Consider the following 18,052-nt stretch of genomic DNA (forward strand, 5'->3'; position numbering starts at 1 on the left):
GCAAAGCAGTATTCAATTTAGAATACCTGTGGGAAAGTCTTTGCAGAGAGACCTTATTGTCTTTGAATATGATTCATCAGATTTAGCATCAAGAATCTAAACTAGATCCTTATGGCACAATGATCTCAAACTTCTCTTTAAACTAATTGTGATGTGTAGTTAATTACTATAGAGAAATTGACCTTGGTTAGTATCTTATCAAAAGATCACACGGCCTCTTATTTTTCCCCTCCCCACTGTGACTTTTAGGACAGACTGTTTAAAAAGGGAATCGGCACAACAATGACCATAAAAATCAAGATAGTAGTTACCTCTGGAGGCGTGGGATGAGACTAGCTCTGCAGTGCTGTGACGTTTTATTTCTTGACTTGGGTGGTGGTTACATGTGTGTTTCCTTTATAATTATTTATTAAATTGTACATGCTTGTGGACCTTTTTTTTTTTTTTTGATCTATGTTACATCGCAAAATAAAAGAAAAAAGTAAATTCATTTTTAAGTAAAAGTATTATAGAACACCTAGAGCTGTTCTATTATGCTTGAGGGTCTATGTGAAGCACAAGTAGAGGCCCTGCTTCAAGCCACCTGCCAGAGAATCTCTACTGTGCTCCTACGAGAGAGAAGTGTGGCTGGGCAGAGGTCTGACGGCTCTCTCTGCAGTGGGCCAGAAGTAACAGCTCATGCGAGGCTGACGCTAGTTTTCAGTGTTAATTTGAGAACAATCCTACTGCCGTCTTGAGTCTTAAGAATAACTTTATGATAGGGGGCACCTGGATGGCTCAGTCGGTTAAAGTGTTCAGTTCTTGGTTCTGGCTCAGGTCATGATCTCAGGGTCCTGGGACTGAGTCCCGCATCGGGTTCCCTGCTCAGCGGGGAGTCTGCCTGTCCCTCTCCCTCTGCTCCTCCCCCTGCTCTCGCTCTCAAATAAATAAATATCTTAAAAAAAAAAAAGGAATAACTTTATGATAGGCTGAAATGAATCAGTGATGAATATTCACGGCCACTCAAAGCCACAACAGCAGCAAGTGTAAAAGACGTAGGACCGTTAACCTAAAAATATGAAGTTAGAGGGACTGAATTTGGGTTTTCTAAGGACATCTCATATCACCGAGGAACTTGAGGAGGTGGGAGTAGAGTGAATGCACTCTGAAACAGTGGTGTTCAAACTAAGATTCCAATTCACCAGGTCTGGGAGATGGGGCAAAAATCAGTATTTTAAAAACAATTCCAAAGGGTATTTTTTTTTTTTTTTTTTTTTTTTTTTGACTTTCCAGATTGGGAACCAATGTGTAATGACACCGTGATTACTTTCCCAGCAAAGCCAGGGTCCCTGCTACTTTTCCTTCTAGGTCCCCTTGGTTTTATCTCTCTACCTTTGGTTGCAAAAGAATTGGTACAGCCTGCCACCCACAAACGTTTGAGAAGCAGTGATTTTGTCTGCCACGCCTAGCTCGCTTGGGAGGAGGAGGTGTGGAAATAAAGGTGACTGTACACAAACCAGAAGTCTACGTACATCAGTGAACAGTGGTTACCTCTGGATGGCAGGTGAATGATTTCTCTTGGGCTCTTTTCATTTCCAAATTTTCTATGCCGAGTTTCTTATATCAAACATTTAAATGAACATTTAAAAGACTCACGAGAACAGACATCCTCTGCTCTTGCCAAACTGGTTTCTTCTTCAGGAGCTGAGCACAAGCCGGTGTCCTGCACCGTGGCCCCACCTGGCATCAGGGACAGCAATGAGGGAAGGGTGAAAGAGCGAGAAGCCCAGGACGGGCCAGGGCTCTGCAGGTACACTCTACCCTGAGCTCATGGCTTCTGAAGGATTTACTTGGGGATATGCAAAAACATTTCTAGATCTTTCTTTTCCTTCCCCGCCTCCAGTCTGAGCCCTGAATCGCCACTTAAAGAAGTCACTTGCTCCTTAGTCCTTTTCAATATTGATTTATTTACTGTACAAAATATTTACACTATCGCTGCAGCGGTCTGGCCCCTTTGCCTGGCCTGACGGATCTGCAGCAGCGCTTGGTCTCTAGAAAACATGCTGATGCTCTCCTTGGTGTTCACTCGGTGCTTGCTTGGTCTCCTTCCAAGACACTACAAGGCCAGCCGTTTACATGGCCCCCCAAGTACCTGGGCCACAGGAGCATAAATCAAAGAACTGGCCAAAATAAGAAACGTGAAATTCACAATTGCCCGAGAAGTAACAGGTATTCTTCCTCCTCTCTGACATGTTGTACTTTCTCCCCATACTGGCTGGTAGCACAGCAGGGTTAGAAAAAAAGGTAAAAGAAAAGGCCAAACAGGGCAAAGATCCTTTGGAACAGACTTAGGAGACAGAGTACACTGGAAGAATAGAAAACCACAACAGTACCAAAGGGTTTTTGTTCAACCAAGACCCTGGGGCTGAGGACCACCACAGGGCTGCAAGCTGCCGCAGCCGGGCTGTAGTAACACCCAGGATGCGCCAAAAAGTGCTACGACCAGAGCTGAAAATGACAGATCTCGCCAAGAAAATCAAATCGAGCTCCAGCATTGGTCTCCAGAGGGCCACTGGAGGGGAGAACGCAGAATCCAGAAGAGAAGAGCTGCCAAAGACAGCAGAACCAGCCCCTGAGCCCCCAGCTGGAAACCCCTCTCTAGGCCCGAGGGGCAGCATCATGTTTCCAGGGTGATGATGAAACTTGCCTGTATTTGTCCCATGGGAAAACGCTGGAGCAAGCAGCAGCACCTTGTCCTGGTCCCTGAGGACAGCAGTGACCGTGTGGCATGGAGGACCCTGGCTGGGGGTGTCGAGGCCCTGATGCTGGATCCTGGACCCAAAAACGAGTGAGGTCAGCACCCACGCCAAGAAGGACAAATGACAACCGCAAAGGAGTGACATCAGGCTGCAGCAGGAGCAGCTCAGGAGGGCTCGTTCCTCGTGGTCCCTGGGAACAGGAGGGCTCAAACAGGCTTCCAGGAGGCCGAGGCACGGCCACAAGCCCCGCCTCATCGCCGGACTCTGTGGACTTGCTGGTTTTGGCAGTAAAGATGGCTTGTAATCAGGGTTCAATGCCCCATTGAGAATGGTAGCTTGCAGCAAAGCCTTCTTAAAAACAGAGATTCGGGAAGTTGATGAGATATTGAGTCTTGAAAATGGCTGCATTCAAATTGTCATGAAAAAGGATGGTGTGACTTACCAAGAGCCAGTGGCAGTTTCTCTTCAGTCACCATGTAACAGTGAACCTACTAGATCGTCCTCCCTCCTCAGGGGCTCTTGCTGGCAGCTTAGAGAGGGAAGGTCAGTGGGCTGCTGGGTGTTTGCTGTCGGACCCCGCAGACCTGTGATTCAGCACTTCAGCCACTGATCCCTTTTCCCTTGCCTCAGTGCCGCCAGAGAATACCAAGCAAGGAGAGAGTCAGGGAGTCTTAGCATGCTATTCTTACTACCCCAAACCCTTGCTACAAAATTGTCTTCCGTAGAAAGCTAAAGAATCCCTAGCTCTTAGCAGACTGCATAAGGTGGAGCTAAGCGGCCAGGCCCAGCCACACCTCAGTGTACAGGACAAACTCAGGGACAAACATCAGTAGTCTTCCAGGCCAGCCAGAGGCCTAGACATGCCCTAAAGGAAAATCATTTTCAGCACTGGAAGCTATGGCCCAGCTATCTTTCACATTCTTGGGTCTGTTTTTTCTCACTGGCTCAAACTCAAGAAAAAGCTTAGAGAGTTCTTTATGGATTAATGATCATTTCCAGAAATGCCTTCGGGGAAAAAAGCTCCTTTTCCAGTTCTGACACCACAAAAAAAGATCCTTTTGTGCCATCAGTCCCCCTTCGAGGTAGACCAGTGGTGGACCTGAGGCCGCCATGGTGCAGAGGGACGAAAATGAGGACTGCTCATGTGGGCCACTTGCTATCTGCGCTTCTCCCAGCTCCCGGTGGGAAGGGGCCATTGCCCTGTGCCCAGGAAGGACTCACGTCGCCGAAGGGCAAGTAGTGCGGGCCGCAGAGGGACCTGTCGGGGGCATGGGCACAGGAGGCTGAGCAAGGCGGGCCCCAGCCTGCTAAGGAAGCCGAGCCATTTGTGTAATCTCCCTCAGCTCCTGAGATCTTCTGAGAACCAAGTGAAGTGACAGCAGCGTGGTCCTCTTCTCATAAGTGAGCAGCTCAGACTCCACGCCGTGCCGAAGTGGCCGGTCGGGGAGAGGCGGAGGGGGCAGCGAGGGAGCAACCCGGCTCATAGGCGAGCCAGTCCTCCAGACACGGGGGAGCATGCAGCAGCTTCTGGCCGATGGAGACGCGTTAGGATTGGTGGTTGTCACGGTGTTAGGTGCACCCAGGTGCTCCAGGAAGCACGGGGGCCCGGGGGGTGGCAGGAGAGTGGTCAGAGCATGCCGAAGCCCTCGCAGCCCTCACTGATGGCCAGCTGCAGCATCCTGTGCACCTCTTCGTATGAGTCATACGTGGGGAGGCACAGCTGGTTAAAACTGAAGGGCAAGGGGAGAAGTGATTAACTCACACCGCCAGAAACCCTGAAGAGGGCTGGAAGAGCCTCCCCCACCAAGAGTGTGCCCTGGGCAGCGTGCGACCTACCACGTGTGCGCAGTCGGGAGCGTGCTGTGGGTCGGAGCGGCAATAATCTGGAACGAGGGACAGAGGGCGGCAAAACCTCCGGGTGGTAGCTGAGAGGAGCCCGTCGTGAACTGTAGCAGCCGAGCCAACTCCTCCTGGGTCAGACTGGACACCACGGTCCAGAACCACCTCATGACCTGGCAGGGAGAGCACAAGGTGGGGGTCACACTCAGTGTGCAGCCTGGCACTGGACCCTGGGGAAAGAGGAGGACACCCGGAAGTGGGGGACACGGGTAGCGACGGTGAGAGCCGACAACTACTCCAGACATTTACCCTGCCACACCAGCAGCGGGGCGGCCTCTGACTGGCTGGTTCTGTTTCTCGGCCTTTCTAATGTACCACTCCTGCGGCAGATGGCACAGCCACCCTTAGGGACCAGGGCTCCCTTCTGCTTGGACAACCAGCTGTCTTTCCCTCTGTGTACCATTTTTTTCCCCAGTTGAAGTGTCTGCCTCTCTGACTCTAAAGTCTTTCCTTGCCACATGGCACAAACCCAGTGAAAAGAAGTCTGGCCCACTTACCTTTTCTCTGAAATGCCATGAGCCGCCAACAACCACTGCATGGGCTTTGAAGTCAGACACACTGATGTCCCCAGTCCCACACATCAGCAGCTGGAGAAGACAGTCAGGTGTTACTAGGACAGTCGGAGGACAAACACCCAATAAAAGGTCCAAAGAGCCTATGTTAACATGCAAAACATGCAATAAAGGAAACACCAGGAAAAAGACCAGAAGGTGAGATCATACATACTGCCAGAACTCTGCTTTAGGAAAATCAATTATAACAGACCAATGGTTCTTAACCAGTGTGGTTAAAAAAAAAATCACACAGCTTTTAAAAAAAGGCCTGTGGCCTTACTCTAGACCTGCTGAACCAAAATCTCCAGGAATGGGTTAGGAACTTGTGTATTTTGAAAAAGTTTCCTGTTACCGATGTGCACCTCTAATTTAGAACTACTGCCGTGCGGGGGCGCCTGGGCGGCTCAGTCGGCTAAGTGTCTGACTCTTGATTCCAGCTCAGGTCATGACCCTGGGGTCATGGGATCGAGCCCTGTGTCAGGCTCTGCGCTCAGTGGGAAGTCTGTTTCTCTCCCTTTCTTTCCCTCCGCTCACGCATATGTGCTCTGTCTCTTCTCTAAAATCAATAAATAAATCTTAAAAAACAAAAAACAAAGAACTACTGCTGCAGATTATTTGGAATTGAAACAAAAGACAAATAGAGAACCAAGTATTGACTGAGACTGTTCTGGACATGGCCTAGGAATACCAGGAAGAAAAGGCAGGCCCCTCCCCTTTGATGAAAACCCCCAGCTCCATTTATGAATTTGTCAGATGGCCCTTCCTGTTTCCCAGGATCCATCCTTCTTTTGTGGATTGAACTTTTACCACCTTCTCTTCAGCCCTGCCTCTACTTGGTCAGATAAATTAAAAAGTATACTAAAAAATGAGAAATTAATGCTATCAGAAGCCTGAACCTCTTGCTGATGTCCTAATTTGGTTCCGGATCCAGCAGGTGACTTAGCAGACTACGAGTACTCCTTCAATAGCTCTAAAGAATGGTATGTCCTCATCAAGAGACAAGAAAAGCCCAAATTAAGCCTGAGGAGCTTTGGCTCCTTCAAAAAGAACCTGCTAAGCTAATGAGTAAGAGTAGGGTGTGGAACAACTCTAAGAGACTGTGTCCTTTCTTCCTCCTCACTTTTACAAATTGTTACAAAGGTTACGCTTCATGATAAACCGAAATACAGTAGATGTTCCTCAGCCCAAAAAATAACAGCATTAGGTGACAGGTCTATTGGAAACGTAAGGGTGAGAGATGGAGCATTCATTTTGTTTGAATTTCATGTCTGAAGGTACAAACGTGACAAAAATCGCACACGACTTTGATTCTTTTCTCAAGGCCAATTCAGTTAATAAGAATAAACACTGGACAAGACCACCAGAAACTATTTTTTGTTTTCTCATTTCTGAAGAAGAATCTCCTTACAGGAAACAGTTTGCAAAAACACCCTCCTCCTAAAGGCTGTGGCAAGTTGGAACCAATAACTTGTCATGTATGTATCATTTGTGAGCAACAGATCAATGACCGCCTGATTTTATTTTTTGCCCACAACTTCTATTTTGATAATTACAGAATGGTATTCACCATCTTAGGTCCACTTTTCGGTTGTTACAGGGTCTGCAATAAGAATATATTAACTGTATGGTGTTGTAGCAAAAACCTTTGAAATGTGTCACATCTTTTGGTTTGTCTCCTTCCCTGGAATGTAGCTCCATGAGGGCAGGGACTCTGTCCTATCCACGGCTAGCTCTCCAGTGCTTCAAACATCCATGTCTCCTGAACAAATAAATTCTATTATTCCCTTAAATCAACTTTAAGTGTCACAGGATTTACAAGGACTGTACACAATACCAAGGTTCTTTACTCTTCAACCTGTATCACTAATACTGGATGAATAAATGACTATTAATTATTACTCTTCAAAAATAATTAGTTATTTGGTTTCTAATGTTCACATTCTAATGTTTTGAAAGCTGGAGAAAGGGGCAATGCATGGAAGAGTGACAAAAGTGAAACCAACTCTTGCATGAAGGACTTTCCCACTGCATCTCACAACAGAAGGTGTAAGGAGCTGGTTTCTGTGGGCACACTCACTTACCCGGTCAAGAATGGGGGGGTTCTGTAATTGTAAGCACTTACCTCAAGCTCGTTTTCATCAAAAATAGCCAAAAGGTTCTCAGGGACCAACTCATTCAGGCCTGAAACAAAGTGGTCGAGTTAAAGCCATACCCACACCATGGATTCAGGAGTTTTTAATCTCAAGGCCGAGAGTAGACGGGCTCTCACCTTTTAGGAAGTGTTCCACCTCCTCTTTCACTTGACTGGCCAGACGATATTGGGCCAATAAATTTAAATAGAAGATTTTATTTGCATTGGTGACTGGGGTTTGAGCTCCACCTGTCATGAGTTCTACAACCTGAAAGAAAAGGCAAAAGACAGATGGGGGAGGCTGTGGATGGGAATTGATTAGATGACCCCTGCCGGTACGTCCTGTAAACCCAGCCACAGTCATGAGTTTCTGCTGCACACTCAACCTCTCGACACATGTGGTTTTACACAGTTACTAAGCTGCAGCGGTCCTACCACTGTGGCCTAACCCACTGGCTCCTAGGGTATCGGAGGGAGTCTTCTCTGACCAGGTCAAACAATGGTGATGCAACAGGACGATGTCATGGTTCCTTGTTAGCAATATGCTGATGTCTCTATGATCCAAAATTAAGCCCCTCATGACCTTTTCTCTTAAACCCCTGAGCTGATTTATCTGACAATAAATAAGGCCAGATAAGTAGTGAAGAAGTCTTTTTAGATTTCAGAAATTCTAAGATGGGAACCACTGTTCATTTATCTTCCCAATGTGTTCCCGGAGGCCACGGGATTATGCATACAATGGTATCAGCGGTCACAATTAGTTGTTGCTATTCTGCTTTCGATGGTGTATTACTGCAACTTTACTGTCATCACCATCTGATACTATTTAACCCCATAACATAAACAGAATCAAATTTGCATCAGAAATGTTTTTGGCTGAGGTGACTGGGTGGCTCAGTCAGTTGAGCGTCTGCCTTTGGCTCAGGTCATGATCCCAGGGTCCTGGGACCAAGCCCCACATCGGGCTCCCTGCTCAGTGGGAAGCCTTCTTCTCCCTCTGCCTGCCTGCCTGTTTGCCTACTTGTGATCTCTCTCTCTCTCTGTCAAATAAATAAATAAAATCTTAAAAAAAAGAAATATTTTTGGCCAAAAAGAAAATTTTTTTAATTAAAAAAAATTTTTTTTAATTAAATTAAAAAAGAAATGTTTTTGGCCAATAATTTTCTAGTAAAAAAGCCGAAAAATACACAGGCACAGCGTTAAGATAGGAGTTACCTATTTCACGACCACTTAAGTTGAGAAAGATACTGCCGTCCCTCCCAAAGCTGCTTGTGCAGGGACACTTGATTTTCACTCAGTTCTTTTTCTACTGGGAAGTAGGAATGGGTGGGCTATATGGGTACATGTGTCTTTTGCTCCATCATATGGGCCAAGATCATCACGTGTGGGATGCAGTGTCCTGATATGGTTGCCACTAGCCTCACATGCCTATTTACATTTAATGAGAATAAAATAAAGTGAAAAATTCAGTTCCTTGGTGAATAACCAGGCACATTTTGGGTGTTCAAAGACAGCACAGATAAACAACATTTCCATAATTACAGAAAGCTCCATTAGGTAGCCCTGCTCCAGAGGAGGCTGGGAACCATGGGACCCACAGGCTTTGGTTCTCTTTCTCACCTTATCCAATTGACCTGATTTGTTATATTTCTCTTCTGCAAAGACCAGCTCCATCTCACTCATGTCATTGTTGAGGATGAAGCAAACTTTAGATTTGTAGAATTCTGGGTCATCTGTTTCAAAGTACTGAGAAGACAGAAAGAACAGAATGTGATGACTCTTACCCAGAAATGAAATCTGTAACTGTTTGGAACCACTTACCCTTTCAACCTTAAGAATAATGAGCTCAGGGCGGAGGGATTCCAGAATTAATGGCCAGAGTCCTTGGTAAAAAAATGTATACCTAAGACTTTACCTTGTAATGCATACGTAGTCCTATGATTTGGGCCAAAAAAGAGCGGGTGAAGCGAGCTCGGACCAGTTGCTTGTAGGCTCCTCCTAGAGAGGACTCATAGAGACACTTGCCCACCAGCCGCCCTGCAAACTCATACATCTTCAAGCGCAGATGAGCAGGGCGATTAGGGTTGGGATGTACCTGTCAAAGAAAGAGATTAAAAGGCTCTGGGCCATTTTTCTTCAAGCTTAGTTCCGGAAAGACCCTCCCCATCAACTCTATCCCAAGGTAGCAAGAATTTCAGTGTTAGAATCAAAGAGTCATCTAAATGACATTAGTTATTCAGTAGCTACCATGAGTAATTTAGAGTGACTGGAAGATGGAGGGCAAAGAGGGACCTACAGTAAGTAGAAAAATTTCACATTAAGTTTGTAGTCCCTGGGTGAGTATGGAAGTTAACCAGTGGATGATGTGATACCTTCACCCTAAACCAGAACTTCTTTCAAACAAAGTCTACTTCTCTACTCCCGATACCTCTGTCTAGTCAAAGATCTAGTACAGAATACAATGGCTTTAGGTGTGGTTTGAGAAAGTGGCCTAATCATTATAATAATTAGCAAATAGCCACTGCACTATATTTTAGTCAAATACTCATCTATCTGCATTCTCTTATTTTACAGACGAAATAATAAAGGCAAAGAGGAGGGAGGCAATCTACTTTGGGTTCAGATTGTCAGTATCAAAATTAAGAAACAGACACAGGTTGTCAAATTCCCAGGACAGTTTCAGGATCTCAAATCCTTCTTAGACTATCCATTATAACACAACTGACATTTTCCACCCACCCATGAAGAAGTCATAAACTCACTAATGCTTGGTTGTTGTCACTGAATCGGGTGAAGAGCTGATTGGTGGTATCAAATAGTGCTTTGCAGATCAGCTCAAACCATTCCCGGCGAGGCCCTCCCCAGTCCAGAGCTGAAAAGTATAATAAAAATAAAATGTGGGGGTGCTTTGGGTGGCTCAGTTGGTTAAGCATCCAACTCTTGACTTCAGTTCATGTCATGGTCTCAGGGTCATGAGATCGAGCCCCGAACTGGGCTCTGCGCTCAGCAGGGAGTCTGCTTGGGATGCTCTCCCTCTCTCTCCCTCCTCTCTCTGCCCTTCCCCCTGCTGGCACACGCACTCTCTAAATAAATCTTAGAAAAAAAAAAAAAAGCGATTCTGGCCTACCACCTCTTATCGCTTGTGCTCATCGATTCATCATTCGACACTCTCCACCTTCCTTCCATCCCACATTAGTGTTTCCCCACTCCCCTCACCCACATAAACGGTGGCTTTTTTTTTTTTTTTTTTTGAAATCCCACCCCTTTCTGTAGGATTATAGGATTCAAAATATTCTACTCACTAGGTTAATGCCCCCTAGTATGGAAACACAGGAGATCAGAGGTCCCAGGAAACGGACATTTCTCTTGTTCTACAAGGTTACTTTCCCATCCGGTCCAGACTCTTGGAGCTTACCCGCACCCCCCCCAGTCCCCGTGTCTGCGCTCTACAGCTCCACCAAGCCACCTGGCCTGACAACACCCCCTTTTCTGCTTCAACTCATGACTTCTTTTTCCTTTGGAAAAATACGCTTGGGCAGGGGCAGGGGTAGGGGGGATATTTTTGTGATTTGTGCAGAGCAGGTAAGGAGGAGGGGAGGAGTGGGGAAGAGAGTTAAAGAAAATGAACATAAGCTTTTAAAACTGACCTTCTTCATCTTGGAAAACCACTTCAAAGTTCTTGCTCCAGTCTGAGATGGAGAAATTCCGAGTGGCTTTCAGAGACTGAAAAGCAGTTAAGGGAAGGAAACTGTCAGAAGACCGGCGGGCATCTCTTGGGTGTTAGAGATGAAAACACAAGAACATTGCCACTGTCCCTTTAACTGTTAGTACTTGGAGGAGATACAGTACTCATAAACTTTAATCACATCATTTCATATTTAAAATGCACATATCTCCGGAAGAAATTTTAAGATTTTAAAAAACAATTTAATTCATCTTTACACCGTTGCTTTGTTGGGAAGTTGAAGTTTTTTTTTTTAAATGTTCATTTTACTAATGAGAAAACTCTTACATAAAGAAATAAAAGGACTCAAATTAGTAAGCTGTCAGCAAGAGAACCAAGGAGTCCTGGTTTTCAGTGAAGTACAGCGTCCACTGGAACTCTGTATCCCCAAGGGTGCGTTCAGACAGGGAGCCATGCCACACGGACAATGTGGCTGAGAAAAGGGGTTTCCAGTCACACCTACCAGAGCCAAACATCACAACACTTTCTGGACAGGGACCAAGGCTTCTCATTCTGGAGGAATGCGAGAGCTCTGCCAGCGTCTGCTCGGCGGAGACACACACACATCAGGTGTTCCTTTTCCATCAGACCAGAGTGACAACAGAAATCATTTCCTTTTAACCCAACAAGAGCTCTTCTCTTCCAGGGATTCAAGAACAAGAATGCTCTTCGGTAACAACTGCTTCTACCTCCCCCACGGAGAAGTTCCATGAGATGGTTCAGGAACTAGCTCAGTACAGGCTGTAAAGCCAATGTGTCAACTAGTCTCTCCCCTCAGTCATAGGTCTTGAACAAATCCACCCCAAACTTAGTATAATCAGACACAGAGAAGAGCAGTCTTTAATAGATATGTTTAAAGAGAAGAGAAATTTGGGTTTCCTAAGAAAGATGACCTGGAGGATAAAACCAAACACCAAAGACGTTTCTAGTTGCAAAACCCTGACAACTGATGATGGAAATGAAACTTTACGCACCGATTCCAACAAGGTATGTCTGCTGACCTTCAGGGTGACTTTGGAATGTGGTCTTTTCATATGTACCTGCCGAAGCTCTCGCTGGAAGAAGTTCACCTTGTCCTGAAAGGTCTCAGAGCCTCCTGAGGAGTAAAAAGATCCATCATGATGACAGCCTCATTATAAGACATGTGTGCCACCCACCCCGCACCTTCAGACGCCCAGGGTGGCTGGGTTCGCTGCCTTTCCTGTCGGAATCCCTGTCCAACCTTACCTATATTCTTATGGAGGGAGCGGATGAAAGTGGCTGCTAGAATGTTCCTCTCCTTACAGCTAAGCTCCACAGGTGGTTGAATGCCATCATCTACCACCAGCGTGAGGAGCTTATGAACAGGGTCAGGGCCAAGGTATGAAAACTATCAAAGGAAAAAAAAGAAGGCGTTAATCTATAAAACCCTCAAATCCAGCAAAAACTTTCCATATCCCTAACCTTCGGTACCAACCAATAAACAAATTAAGCCTGTCTTCTCTAAGTGAGCATCTCCTAGGAGTATATCGCCTTGTTTTTTTTTTTTAAGATTTTATTTATTTATTTATTTATTTATTTATTTGATAGAGAGAGAGACAGAGAGAGCAGGAACACAAGCAGGGGGAGTGGGAGAGGGAGAAGCAGGCTTCCCACGGAGCAGGGAGCCCGATGTGGGGCTCGATCCCAGGACCCTGGGACCATGACCTGAGCCGAAGGCAGACGCTTAACGAATGAGCCACCCAGGCGCCCTCACCTTGTTCTTCATCTCAGTGCTCTATGATCCAATTGTACTTTAAATTATTTGAGTCACAGAGACTGGATTTAGTGAGGATCACAGGCAACACTACAATCCTCCTAACATAAAATGTAAGAAGGATGAAGGCAGTAAAGATATATAAGATACAGGGGTACCTGGTGGCTCAGTCGGTTAAGTGTCTGCCTTGGCTCAGGTCATGATCCCAGGGTCCTAGGATCGAGCTCCAGGTTGGGCTCCCTGCTCAGTGGGGAGCCTGCTTCTCCTTCTGCCCCTCCCCCGGCTCGTACTCTCTTTCTCTCTCTCTCTCAAATAAATAAATAAAATCTTTAAAAAAAAGATATATAAGATACAAATGACTACCTGACAAGGTTGGGCAGACTGGCTGGAGGAAAGCAATTCACTTTTAGATTTCAAAAGCTCAGAGAAGTTAAAACAAATGTTTTTAATACATGAGAATGCTCATTCTAAAAGAGTTTACTTCAGCACGCTGGGAAACCAAGTTTGGGCCAGAACTGCCAATGCCCTCTCCATTAACTTAGTCTCAGTGGCAAAAGATAACTGTTGAAGAATTCTGACTTGCTACTAACTCCTGTTTCTGTAGGCATGTGTCCTTCTAGAACTTCTATATTCTTCATGCCATGTTGTGAGGAGAAAAGGACCCTCTCTTGATTGGGCAATGAATCCTGTGTGCACAATAAGAACTTCCAGAAACACCAAAAGCCCTTCTAGGAAAAAAGAAAAGGCGGAAACATTCCAGGGTTGAAGTCTCCTCAGCATGAACCAGATGTAAGGTCCAACTTACTTTTGTTCCTGGGCACACTCGGAAGGTATAAAGGCGCCAGGGAATGATTTTCAGGTAGAACTCCTTCACTGAGAATTGCTGGAGGACGAAAATACAGAAAAGGAAGTGAATGATAAATAGAAAGGGTCTATTGGGGTATCGTAATAAAAAAATCAGAGTCCCTACTCCATTCCTCATAACCTTTTCCCTATAGGGACAAAGAGGATAGTTTTTTAGTACTAACATCAAATCAATAACATCAATTCTATCTTAAAATACGCAAATCAAAAATATTACTCTGACAATGCAATTTCACATAGAGACATTTCATAATCTTAACAATCAAGTTTCACCACCATTTCTAAATGTCTGAGATCAGGTTTTACTTCAGGAGTAAACATTTCACCTAGAAACTATCAAAATCTCCCTCTGTTCAGCTGGGTGCTGCTCAAACTTCCTCAATGGACAGGAGATACGAATGGCCTACACCCACTGCTTTAACTCTATTAGAATGGTACCAAGGATCTGTCCCGGGAGGGCAGGTGAGGGGTGGGGGTATGTGTGAAGGTGGTGGTGTGGTTTCAAACAAAAAAGTTCATAAAAATACGTAAGACTAAAGAAGGGTCTCTTTATACTGTTATAAAAAAAAGAAAAGACAAAACAATAACTTTTAATTTAAAAATACTGTTATCTACATGTATAGATCAGGACTTTTTGATTTTTAAAAAATTCTTCATGAAGAAAATTTCAAACACATACTAAAGAAGAGAAAATGGTACAATGAACCCATCATCAGCCTTAACAGTTATCACTTCATAGTCAATCTTGTTTCATTACCTCACCCTGGCCCTCATTCCCATTCCCCTAGTCCAAAGTAGGGCTAGATTTTTAAATGATAAATGACACGTAGCAAAGTCTGAAGTAGAACGAAATTAGTACTCTGTTTTGGTTATGAGATTAAAGGGATGTAACAGGATGTTTCAAGAGCTCTTTTTTTCTGCGATCTGAATGACTAAGCAAAATATAAACATTAAAAAGAAAATTCCTAACACAAAGTGCCTCTCAGCTCAGGGGCTTTGGGAGCTCACCTCCTTGCCTCTGCCAAAATTTCTCTATTCCAATCTTGTTGCCTGATAGTGACATGCATCTATTGTGGTTTCACAAAGCACAGAATGAAAGAGCAAATTGTTTCAAAACAGCATAAAGGGCCAACAGTAATTTTTATACCAGCGAAAAATTTTTAATGGTCAAAAGTAGCTTTCTTTAAAATTCTAAGAGCCATGCCTTGAAAAATCTTCCCAGGAGTAATCAAAGACCACCTCTGGTGCCTAAAGCACCAGGGTACGCAGAATCTCTAGAGAGAGTTTTCACCTCGTCCAAGCCAAACAGGTGCAACAAAAGAGGGGGCACAATCTTCTGCTCAACCTTAAGTAGCCTCTCTTAGTATCCCAGAAACCCTACAAGTCAATGATCTTGCCCTGATTCTCACACTAATACTTTGTGGTTTTTTACCAACGGCCGATTATATGCAGGTTCAGGCAGGGGGATTTTGAGACAAGAAATGGGAGGTCTAGGGCCGCCTGGGTGGCTCAGTTGGTTAAGTGTCTGCCTTTGGCTGAGGTCATGATCCCGGGGTCCTGGGATTGAGCCCCGCATCGGGCTCCCTGTTCAGTGGGGAGCCTGCCTCTCCCTCTCCTTCTGCCCCCACTCGTGCTTTCTCTCTCACGCTCTCTCTTGCGCGCGTGCTCTCTCTCAAATAAATAAACTCTCAAAAAAAAAAAAAAAGAATGGGAGGTCCAACCTTTGGTGACACATAGCAGTACACCTTCTTTGGTTTCTTCACCTTCTCAGGGGTCTGGCACTCAGAGGGTGAATCCTCATCTTCCTCCTCCACAGCTGTAGAAGGCCGGCGCTGGGAGGAGCTCATGTGCATGGGCGGAAGGTGCCAGGGTGCGCTGGTGCAGTTGGTAGCATTATAAAGGTAAGCCTCAAAGTAAATGCTCACTCCTGAGGTGGACACATTGCGTTCAACAATATTCTTCTCATTCTCTGAAGTGTAACAAGGAACAAGGTTTTAAAGTAGGAGACGGGGGAGAAAAGAAATGACCTATCACTAGACCTTTAGTCCACAGGACTCTAAGCCAAGTTTGGTTCAAATAGCAAATGTGTGTGAGGCTGGGCTGAACGATGCAGACACACAAAGAACGAGTGGTCTGGGAATGGGACTAAATCACAGCTTTTCTTTCAACTCACCACTTAGGACAATAATGTCAAATTCACCATTATTGATTGGCTGATTTTGGTATGAAATGCAGGCATGGAAGCAGCCACGAGAATGCAGGGTGAGTCGCAAGAACACCTGGCAGGTCTGCCTGTTGGATGTCACTGACTTCTCAAACGAGACACCAGTGCTCTCTTCTTCTTGAGGACCGAGCTATGGGAGGAAAACAGAGCATCACTGAACATATAGAATTGTCCCTACTGCATGGCAATTTACTCTTTACAACGAACTTTCCTATCTACAAGCTGATCTAAGTTTCATAATTACTCATGAGATGGGCACTGCCAGACGAAGGAAGGACAGCACAGAAGTCAGGGTGGAGACAAGAGGAAGTGAATGAGAAGGGGTGAGAATGACAGAGAAGGAGCACACAGAGGAGGAAGGGAAGCTGCTTACCTCATGGATGGACACACCGTAATTGTGCTCATCTCTCAAGGATGCGGAATTGTTGGTAGGGTTGTCGTACTCATCTCGGGGCACTATTTGAAGGGTGTGTGGCTGTCCACAGGTCAACACCAGAGTAGAAAAATGGCACACTATCTTGGTCTTGGAAGGAACCACCATTCCTGGAACAGACAATGGAATCTAATCCTTAGAGGGGGGCTTTTCAGAGCACAAAGATCTCCTCAATCAGTGAGTCCCAGGGAGCTGGGCCCCACCCAATTCCTAGGGATAAACACCACCATTAAGAGGACGAGAAAAAGAAAGAAAGAGATTCATTCCAATGAACTGAGGGACTCATTTTCACAAATTTCCAACCAATGCTGCACTAAACAAAATGAGAAAAGGACTCACAGGAAACAGAACTGAGAGTTCCATAGTGCCTACAGTCCCACTGGGAACCTACAAGTGAGGCAGGCCTCAGAAATAAGTGCTAAAAAAAAAAAAAAAAAAAGAAAGAAAGAAGTGCTAAACAACCACAAAACAAAGAAACAAGCAAAAAAACAAAAAACAAGAAAAACCCTGAAACAGGTGCAAATCTAAGGACAAATGTACAAGACTCCTATGTTGAAAACTACAAAATGCGTATGAAAGAAATGAAGAGGTCTGTATAAAGTCAGAGGTTACCATGTTTATGAACTGGAAGATTCAACATAGTAAAGATGTCAATCCTCCCCGAGTAATATACAGGTTTAATACCATTCTTATCAAAATCTCAGTGAGAGTATTTGTAGATATAGAAAATAGTGTTCTAAAATTTGTATGGAAAGAGAAAGGATCTAGAGTAGCAAATAACAATCCTGAAAAAGAGTAAAGTAAGTTTACCCAATTTCAGGATTTACTGTATAGCCACAGTAATCCAGATTCTGTAGTACTGATGGAGGGACAGACCCATAGATCAATGGTACAGAACAGAGGACCCAGAAATCGACCCCTGCAAACATGCCTAACCTATCTTTAACAAAGGTACAAAAAAAGGGCAATGTAATAGGGGAAAGATGGTCTTTTCAACAAATGGTGCTGGAACAACTAGACATCTATAAGGAAAAAAAAAAATCTTGACACAGTATACAAAAATTAACCAAAAATGGATCACAGCCTTAAATATAAAATGTAAAACTTCTCGGGAAAAAAAACAGGAGGAAATCTTCAGGATCTAGAACTAGTCACAGAGTTCTCAGATACCTAAAGCATGATCCTTAAAAGAAAAAATTAATAAACTGACTTCATCAGAATTAAAAACTTTTGCTTTGTGAAAGACCTTGTGAAGGGGATAAAAAGAAAGGCTAAAGATTGATAGAACAGGGGTGCCTGGGTGGCTCTGTCAGTTATCAGGTGATCAGGCCATGATCCTGGAGTCCCGGGATCGAGCCCCACATCAGGCTCCGCGCTCAGCAAGGAGCCTGCTTCTTGTTCTCCCTCTGCCCCTCCCCACTCATGCTTTCTCGTTCTCAAATAAATAAATAAAATCTTAAAAAAAAAAAGGGTAGAACATATTTGCAAACTATATATATAACAGAGCACTAGTATGTTGAATATATAAAGAATTCTCAATAGTAAAAACCAAAAACATCCAATTAGAAAATAGGCAAAAGATATTTCACCAAAGAAGATACACAAATGGCAAATAAGCACATGAAAAGATGTACAGCATCATTAACGATTAGGGAAATGCAGATTAAAACTATCACATCCTTGGGACGCCTGGGTGGCTCAAGTCAATTAAGCATCTGCCTTCAGCTCAGGTCATGATCCCAGGGTCCTG

At 44.7% G+C, this 18,052-nt stretch overlaps 1 protein-coding gene across 3 annotated transcripts in view; it reads right to left on the reverse strand.

Moving 5' to 3' along the window:
* Nucleotides 1-1,908: 1,908 nt before the first annotated feature.
* Nucleotides 1,909-18,052, reverse strand: part of AREL1 (apoptosis resistant E3 ubiquitin protein ligase 1) — a 41,445-nt gene continuing 25,301 nt past the window's right edge. For 2 of the 3 annotated variants that reach the window (XM_032405580.1, XM_032405577.1), the window contains exons 6-20: nucleotides 16,243-16,412; nucleotides 15,819-15,999; nucleotides 15,367-15,614; nucleotides 13,587-13,664; nucleotides 12,274-12,415; nucleotides 12,021-12,142; nucleotides 10,970-11,045; nucleotides 10,085-10,194; nucleotides 9,238-9,417; nucleotides 8,943-9,068; nucleotides 7,461-7,590; nucleotides 7,314-7,372; nucleotides 5,135-5,224; nucleotides 4,575-4,750; nucleotides 1,909-4,468 (exon numbers count right to left, since the gene is read on the reverse strand). In XM_032405580.1, coding sequence (XP_032261471.1) covers nucleotides 4,366-4,468; nucleotides 4,575-4,750; nucleotides 5,135-5,224; nucleotides 7,314-7,372; nucleotides 7,461-7,590; nucleotides 8,943-9,068; nucleotides 9,238-9,417; nucleotides 10,085-10,194; nucleotides 10,970-11,045; nucleotides 12,021-12,142; nucleotides 12,274-12,415; nucleotides 13,587-13,664; nucleotides 15,367-15,614; nucleotides 15,819-15,999; nucleotides 16,243-16,412 — 1,991 coding nt within the window. In that variant the 3' untranslated portion in view covers nucleotides 1,909-4,365. The remainder of the gene's footprint in view (nucleotides 4,469-4,574; nucleotides 4,751-5,134; nucleotides 5,225-7,313; nucleotides 7,373-7,460; nucleotides 7,591-8,942; nucleotides 9,069-9,237; nucleotides 9,418-10,084; nucleotides 10,195-10,969; nucleotides 11,046-12,020; nucleotides 12,143-12,273; nucleotides 12,416-13,586; nucleotides 13,665-15,366; nucleotides 15,615-15,818; nucleotides 16,000-16,242; nucleotides 16,413-18,052) is intronic. The other variant, XM_032405578.1, reaches the window with a different exon arrangement.

Source organism: Phoca vitulina, unplaced genomic scaffold (genome assembly GCF_004348235.1).
Source record: "Phoca vitulina isolate PV1807 unplaced genomic scaffold, GSC_HSeal_1.0 scaffold7, whole genome shotgun sequence".
NCBI lineage: Eukaryota > Metazoa > Chordata > Mammalia > Carnivora > Phocidae > Phoca > Phoca vitulina.